This window comes from Cynoglossus semilaevis, chromosome 6 (genome assembly GCF_000523025.1).
Source record: "Cynoglossus semilaevis isolate Cse_v1.0 chromosome 6, Cse_v1.0, whole genome shotgun sequence".
Classification (NCBI taxonomy): Eukaryota; Metazoa; Chordata; class Actinopteri; order Pleuronectiformes; family Cynoglossidae; genus Cynoglossus; species Cynoglossus semilaevis.
In genome coordinates, this window is record NC_024312.1 from 779,577 (window position 1) to 788,488 (window position 8,912).

General features: G+C 42.1%; 1 protein-coding gene across 3 annotated transcripts in view; it reads left to right on the forward strand.

Annotated features, from left to right (window-relative positions):
- The window catches only part of nrn1la (neuritin 1-like a), a 43,601-nt gene extending 34,981 nt beyond the window's left edge, over positions 1-8,620 (forward strand). For all 3 annotated transcript variants that reach the window (XM_017032767.2, XM_025056438.1, XM_025056439.1), the window contains exon 4: positions 5,971-8,620. In XM_017032767.2, the coding sequence (XP_016888256.1) occupies positions 5,971-6,283 (313 nt within the window). In that variant the 3' untranslated portion in view covers positions 6,284-8,620. The remainder of the gene's footprint in view (positions 1-5,970) is intronic.
- The last annotated feature ends 292 nt before the right edge of the window (positions 8,621-8,912 follow it).

An 8,912-nucleotide genomic window follows, 5' to 3' on the forward strand; every position in this document is an offset into this window, starting at 1 on the left:
CCACAGGGTCCACAGGAGGGGGGGGGGGCCGGGTGAAAGGGAAAATATTTTTGGGCCTGAAGATGCGGAGGCATCGGGGACAATAAAATAAATACTGTGCGATTATTGCAGCGGCGAAGGTCAGAACGGAAGACGGGAATGAGAGGGTTCACGGCCGCCAAGTGTCAAGGACTCAGGAGACGATTTAAGTTTGATACATGTTTTTTTCTTTTTTTTCTTTATTTATTTGAAAAGAAATCTTTTTTATTTTAATCCTTAAAATTGGATTCTAGATTCCAAGGCCTTGGAGTTTAAGGACTGTACAGATGACCTGAGCTCGTTCTTGAACCGCGTCCTTCTCTCTGCTCAAACGTATCTGAAAGCCGCCGTAGCCGCCGTAGCCGCTGTCTCACGTTTGTTAGTCACCGCCTAATTTGTGGCTATCAAATTATTTCGTCTGGTCGGATGGCCATCGTCAATATATGTAAGAATGTCGTAGGATCTCCATCCATCCATCCATCCATCCATCCATCCATCCATCATCCATCCATCCATCCCTAATCCGACCTCGTCAATCCTTCTCCGTTCTCACAGCAGATACAAAATGAGTAAAAGTAAATATATAGTTGGTAAAACTGTAAATGTAAAAACAGGTTGAACGTTTAAACCCCTCGTTATCTTTGAGACCAAGTCTTTGTTCTTCATAAAGACACAATTAGATTAAAAAAAAAAAAAGGAAACCCCGCCTTCACCCCGTCGCCGTCGTCAACCTCTGACTAACCAGTTCAGTCAGGTTGATTCAAAGACACCTCATCTTCACAGTCCTTTTTTTTATTTTTAGTCTTCAATGAATGAAGATAATTATAATTAGCACAGAAATATCAACTGCTGAGGAAGAAACAGATCCACGTTTCCTTGGTGACGGTCAAACAAACGCGACGTCTGATTTCTGAAATAGGTTCGAGGCATTGAACTGCTCTCATCCTCAGACGAGGCTGAGTTTCCTTTTCACCGTCTTCTTCTTTCAGAGCTGCCTTTATATTTTTATCCTCCACAGACGTCGGTGCTTTCATTGTGCGCCGCTGCAGCCTTTGTCTCTAAATGTATTTCTGTTTCCGCCTCACTTTCAAAGTCACTTCCAGCTGAAGACTTCCTTCAGGAGGCAGCAGGTGGGATTCAAACTGGGTCGTTGTTGGAGGTACTTCCCCATGAGGCCCGCGACCGTCACCTGTCACGAATTGACTAGGGATGTCCGATATCAACTTTTCGCCGAAAAATGTATCCCATATCCTGATACTGACTTATATTATCGGCCCGATATTAGCAAAATTATATTATATCGATAAGAATCAATATCAGTTTTTTCCTCCGATAATGAAAACCCGATAACACAATATTTGGGTTTGGCCAAATGATGTGTGCTTAAAAAAAATAGTTTTGGGGGAAAAACAGCTGTATGTGAAAGTATAAGCCACTAGATGGCAGCATTGCGGCTCATTTTATTAATCTATTTTAATCACTGGGATTGTACAGATAAATAAATAAATAAATAAATATTACCAGACCTACATCGGTATCAGTTGATTTCAGAATCGGAAATTAAGCGTTTGGACAATAACAGCATATTGGCAAAAAGTAAATACGTTTTTTTTTTCAATACTGACAATCAGGAATGAAGCTCATGTTACAGAACCACATGCGGTGAACAACTCATTCCCAGTCGCTGCAGGTCATTTGTTCAAGTAATTAAATAAGTAAAAATATCACTTCATTTCCTGTAAATAAGAAACCATGCCTTGTTTATCCTGCGCTCTTGTACTGCATTACTCAGAGCAGACTGTGGTTTAAACAAACACCAAAGACTGAACAAACAACAACTCCCGGGAGGGAACTGAATTTTTTTTTTTTTTTTTTTTTCAAAAACTAAATGTTGAAAAACGGGACGAAACACACAGGGAGAGAGAGAGAGAGAGAGAGTGAGCGTTCTTTCAAGGCTCATGGCATTAAACCTTGTGGAAAGTGGAAAATCAGAAAGGGATTTCTTTTTTTTCCTACACAAGGTGAAGGAGAGCTTTTCAAAGAAAGTCATCTGTTGACCTTTGACCTCTGCAGCTCAAACGTGTCCGTTTAATATATAAAAGCTTTGTCAAAGTCGGTTTCAAGTAGAGAAATCTTTTCAATTCTGAACTCCTTTTCAGTCCGTGCATCAGGACTGTGTTGAGAAGCTGCCGCTGATTTTTTAAATCTTTTTTTCTGTTTAGCGATTTAGCCTTCGATGAAATATCATTAGTCACGATGCAATTTACAAATATACAATATACAATATACAAAAAAATAAAAAGTGCGAATTATTTTATAACGATGCAATTTACAAATATACAATATAAAATATACAAAAAAAAAGTGCAAATTATATTATGAAAATAATATTCGTACAGTGACGGATTTTATAGTCGTTCGACTTTACAGCCCAGAATGTTCAATAGCTAAAAAAATTAAATTAAAAACTTTTGGATTCACTGCAGCTGCAACAATTGACATTTCCCTCACAAACGTTGGCATTTAAGCAACTAAAACAGTCGGCCAAAGTAAGAAAACGTGTGCCAGGAATTTAAAGTTCTGCGATAGATTCCAGGATCTGGCACAGGGACTTATTGATGGTGTAGCACCACCCAGAGGTTGGGCTCCGCGGTGGCTTCTCCTGCAGGCTTTCAGAAAATGATAATGATAAATAAAGTAAGTTTAAAAACCAAGATATGTAACGGTTGGTGGTTCGAGTCCGGTGGACGGAGATGCTACGTTCCGTCCTTTTGTCCCTGACGTTTCTCGGCACGACTTTTCTTGTCTGTCTTGTTTCTGTGTGGAATTTCTAAGCAGATTGTGCAAAGAAAATATCTCCAGATTTCAGCTATGCCTCCCCCCACCCCCCCCACCACCACAGAGGTTTAAATCCTCGTCAACACCCAGATGGCTGTACTGCTGTATAGATTCGTTTGCAGTAAAAAAAAAAAGTGAGGAGAAGTTTGGAGGTTTCCAGGTTTCTTCTGCAGCGTGTCAGCAGCAGAGCAGACGCGCTCTGGGGAGAGTGTGTAGTGTGTGCAGCAGCTGCTTGTCTGTCAGGGTCTTCACTGTGTTTCTGCTGTCTCTGCACCACCTGTGACTTTGTTGGGGCCACGGACCCCAAACGAGGAAACAGTTTCCTTATAGGATCTCCTGGTTTTTAGACACGGGTGAAAATGGTACTAGAGTTTGGGGGATCGGAGGTGGAGGGGGTTCGTAGTCACTCATGATTTTGTTGTTGCAAAATACTTCGCAGACCCTCTTACTTTGGTAAGCGGACCCTTTAGAGGTCTGGGGACCAGTTGTTGGAAACTTTGGAAACTACGGCCCATGGGCCGGATGCAGCCCGTTTGTCCTTTGATTCCGGCCCGCCAAAACTTGTCCAAATAAAATAAGTAATTTATATTATCATTATACTTCCCTGCAATGCCTGCCTTTGCCCAATAGATGGCGTATATATAAAAAAACTTTTAGTCGTGATGCATGACTTTTACATGTCATTTATCTTGGTTCGCACAGACAACTTTTACGACCCACTGTGGCCCACGAGTCCAAGCTTTGTCCACGCCTTGTTTAGAGTGAATAAGTCACCCCCCCCTTCTGCCCCCCGCAGGCTCCATACAGAAGTACCTGTGATCTTCTCGCTGTAAGGCAAGAGCAGTAACCAGCTTACCACCATGTAACCACCCGTCGCCCAGTGCGACCCCCAGAGGTCGTCAATGGACCCAGCGGTCCAGCTTCGTCGCTCCGCGTCTTAGAAAAATAGGAGGAAATTAGATTTTGTTCAACAGCAGATGTTGTTTCCCCACGACTCCACTCCCACGGCAACAGCAGGTAAACAGTCGTCCTCCTGCAGCAGGCGCTCTGTCACAGCTGGACCTCTGGAGTGTTTAAGCTGTGGACGGGGTCCAAACACACACACACACAGACTGTGACGAGGGTAAAGTTTTAAAGATGGAGGAATTTTTCTACTTCGTACATTTCGACACTTGTGCAGAGATTTACATCAATATTCTGCAGCTTTAAATGTGATAAAAGACTTCAGAGAGTGAGAGAGAGTCGGACGGTGACACAGGAGAGCGACTCGTCGTATTTGTCTGATGGGTTCTGCTGAGTAATTCCTCGGCAGCTCCTGTGATGAAATCAGATCTTGTCGGAATCAGAAAATCTTCCTCACGTCCTTTGTTTTTGTCTCCGATCTTGGTTTGTTGGAAGATTTTGTTGTTTCTACTTTGAAGGGACTTTTTTACTCTGGAAAGACAAACAAATCTTGTTGTTTCATTTCAACTCATACTCACAGTTTAATGTGCTTATAATATATATATAGCTGCATATATGTGTGTATATACAATATATGTTCTATTAATTATGAATCACAATAAATGGAAAAATAAATTAACATTCCTAAAAAAAAAAAAAAATTTATTTGGATGTCGCTGGCCCAGAAATGCCAATATCAGCAGGTAGAGGTCAGTGTTTCTCACCTGTTTGTATCTGTGAGTAATCCAAATGATGGAATTATTAATTTGAAAAAATCGTCAAGAAAACTCATTTCATTCATTACGGTTCATCTTGACGGCGTCTTGTAGACTGTCTGTCGTAGACTGTCAGTCGTAGACTGTCAGTCGTAGACTGACTGTCGTAGACTGTCTGTCGTAGACTGACTGTCGTAGACTGTCAGTTGTAGACTGTCTGTCGTAGACTGACTGACTGTCCTGATCTCAGTCCCGCTGTTGGACACAAGCGGTGCCACAGACCAGAGGTTGAAGCTCCACAGACACACGCTGGGAGTTGATGATGGTGTTTGTAGATCCAGGAGATTCAGTGAAACTAGAAGACTTTCCCACAGGCTGTGTAAATAACGACAAATGTAAGACCTGACCCTGCAACATTCCATGTGTGAATGTATTGATGATGTATTGATTGATGATTGGATGTTGTGGGTTTTTAATCTCAGGCAGATATTGAAGAATCCCCCGTCCCTCCCCCGTCCCTCCCTCTCTTCTCCTGTATTTAACACTCTGTCAACTTTCCCTCAGAGACACTTTACGATGAGAGGAAGAATTAGCAGCCAATTACAGTCAGACGCAGCTTAGTCAGCTCTAAATGTGGAGCGTGAAGAAAACGCAGCCGAACTCCTCGCCCAATAAAAAATGATGTACGACGTAGATCAGAAGTACGAGATAATTTTTCACCGTGTAATCTACGATTATTCTACCATTCCACCCCTGAGCTCCGTTGTCGTACTTCATCTTTGGGGTTGTTTTTTTCCAGAACATTTCACTTATTTGACATTTACAGTAGATGACGCCACCGCAAAACGACCAGTAAATCCACAGATTTGGTCTCGAATCACTGGTGTGAATATGATTCGATATGATACTAACTACTTTTTGGGAATTTATTTTTAGATATCGATACTTTAGAAAAAAAATTTCCAGCGAATAAAAACTATTTTTAGCCGTTAGCCGGAAAACTTTTTTTTTTCAGCTAGCTATTTCTGGGCTAACATTGTCAAGCAAACGTATTTTGCGGTATCTTTTCAGAAATTTCTACGACAATGTTTGACTTGCAAAACATATCGCTATTTAACCATAAATTTTAATTAATTCATTGTTTTGCTAACTTTGTCGCAACATTTTTTTGCAATGTTGCATTTCAGCAATTAAACTGATTCCAAGTTCGAGCGACAACTGAAAAAATAAACCATTAGCCACGTGTGTCATAGCTACCAGTTTTCATTACTTGAATAATTCAAATTTTCCAAACTCAGGAATCAGTATTTAATGTAATAATAACATACATTTACAAATGTGATTTTTTTATATGGGTTTTTCAACACATTATCAGTAAGATCTCTACAAAACTCCTGTCGCCTGCAGTTCAGTTTGTCGCCACATGTCTCCACGTCTTTGTTTCTCTCATCTGTAGATCGTGGGACGAGTTCCACGACTGCGCCAACGTGGCCATGGCCGGCTGTCCGAACGAGGCGGCAGCTGTCTGGGAGTCTCTGCGGCAGGAGTCCAAAAAGATGCAGTTCTCCGGAAACCTCTACGACATGTGCTCCAACCGGAACAGCCACCCGGTCTCCGCCGTCTCCTCGGTCTTCTCCTCGCACGGCCCCTCCAACCAGGCGGAGATCAACCAGGAGTCCCTACGAGGTGGCGCTCACCACGTGACAGGCTCCGTCCACCTCCTCCTCCTCCTCCTCCTCTCTCTGCTCCTCCTGCTGTTTTGGATATAAGTCAAGCACAGACGCGGGACTGGTGTGAATATGTGTAAACTTTGTGTATTTTCCGTCTCTTTCCACACGCCCTCAGACTCTCCACTGTGTTTTCCTCTGCTCTGACGGAGGCTGACTACCGTTAACTGCATGTTCCGAGGCCGCAGCACTCCTTTTGATAATGTATCCTTCCACCGCCCGCGCTGCTTCGTCCATGTTTTCCCGCCTTTCTATTATATATCCCACATATGTTCACGGAAACCCAACCACACAAACAGATGTGGCCTCGTTTCCTCTGCCCTCATCTCCTACGTCCTTAAATCTGCTCAGCATGAGTTTATACAAGGCAACAACAAAAAGATGTAATTTAAAAAAGAGTTTAAAAAAGTTTTGATCAAAAAGCCAGGAGCTGAACATTTCTGTATCTGTTACAGGGTAAATAAAACACCCTACATTTGGAGTGACAGCCCACGAATGTAGGCCACATTGCTTAAATATACTCCAATATACATGTATGTGTACCTAATATGGTCCACATGTGAATTAACAAATGTGAACCAAACCACAGGAAGGTCTCTGTTGACAATTACATGGTCCTTTTGGTCATGTGGCCCAGCTTGTGACCCAGATTTGTTGAGCGGACCACATGATAAATATATGGGCCTCAGTGACCACATGGCCGTCGCAGACGTTTTTTTTTCTACTTTCTCTTCTGTTTCTTGTCAATCCTGTGATGGATGTTATTGAATGATAGAAAAAATATGTCAAAGTAGCTCCAGGGGGCGCTGTCGGAACCAAATTGTGGTCCCACAACACCAGAATTATTTTGTGTCTTTATTTAAATTTAAGAAAGTCACATAAAGAGTGGGGTGCCCAACTCCTGATCCGGGGGTTTGATGCTGGTCCGTAGGTCATTTGGTACCGGTCCACAGTGAAAAAATCTACTTCATTTTTATTAATGTACTTCATTCTAAAAGAATCCAGTCATATCTGTTTACTTTATTCATTCAAAGATAATCTGTCAATGTTTTTTTTAGAAATTTAATCATCCTTTAACGACGGCCGTGGTACTACTGATCCGCAGTAACGACTGTTACCAGTCGATTGGTCCTTGGTACAAAAAAGGTTGGGGACCTCTGATGTAAAGAAATCCTTTTTTTTTGTTTGTTTGTTTTTTCTGGAGCTGAAACTAAACAGAATCAGAGCTGAAGGTTTTTATTTGATGCTTATCCAGGTAGAAAGTCCTCTGGGCCTCCTCTTCCTCTTCCTCTTCCTCCTCCTCTCCAAATCAATTTCCATTCCTTCCTCCCGTTTGCTTTCCTGCTCTGCAGCCACACAATATGGAACCGAGGTGTTTTCTGGTCCGAATCACAGTCCGAGTCCGAGTGTATTTCACACTCGATGGGTCGTAGTGTTGGCCCTGCTGAAAACTGCTTGTTATTCTGCGGCGCTGCAGGTAACAGTGGTTTGTGTCTGGCCCAGGGTTAGTTTATCATCACATCACAGAGACACTCAGACGAGTAAACCTGAGGAAACAAACACTGTTCTGCCTGGATGAGGAGAGAATCAGCCTTGTCTAACTGTGTGTTTTACACCAGGGGCTTAAACTTGTTGATTTTCTCTCCAAAAAAAAAAAAAAAAATCAAATCAAATTCTCTCTGACTTTAAAGCCGTTCTATCGGCTGTGAAGAAACTCGAAACGAAATCCTCAAAGGCTACGACAGCGGACTAAGAATTAATGACAGAAACGCTAATTAGACGAAGAGGTTCAGGGGATTTGGGTGATTGCTGAGTCTTTAGTGCTCGACGTGGTCTGGCCTCAGCCTTGGTGCTAATGAGAGGCAGGAACTCAAAGCAGCGATGACAACGTTTCTTGATTTAATTTATACCCGGTGTTTCATCTGCCTTGTAAATTAGAAAGTGTTGTAGTAGCCTGTTGTAGCTAACGTTAGCTCTGGTGTCTGTACAGAGGTTTTTGTAGCTAACATTAGCTCTGGTGTCTGTACCAGTACCGTTGTAGCTAACATTAGCTCTGGTGTCTATATTCACAGCAACAAGTTTTACATTGAGGTGATTTTACGCTTGAGGTCGATGTCGGCAAATTAAATTGAAGAAAAACGAAGAAAGTAAGCAAGTAAATTGATCGTTATAAAGATGTTAAAGTCCCAGCTTCCACTACAAAAAACCGTGCAAACGATCTGATCCGAAGGAACTATTCCACAGAATAAAACTGCGGCACGACCAGCAGCATCTCCAAACTGCACTAATGGGACAGAAATACCAGCGGCTGCAAACACAGACTGGAGAATACCATCAACAGCATCTGCCAACTGTAACTTACATTAACATTAAAAAAAATAAAGCCAGCTCACAAAAGTCCGAGGTTAGAGGTCCTGCTTTGAAAAGAGAAGGGAGAAAATCCCCGGCAGCTCCCGGCTATTTAAAGAAAAAAACATGAAAAGCTTCGGCCAGGATGTGCTTGGGTGGTTTAACGAAGCTGCTGTAGTTTTTAGTATTAATTAAAGTGACAGAATTAGCAATTAGTGGCCTCTTTAGCTAATTCACAAAAATGCAAGAATTAAGAAAAACTTTCTCCGGTGACACGCTGTCACCGAAGGCTGAAAAAAAAGCAAAAACAAACAAACAAAAA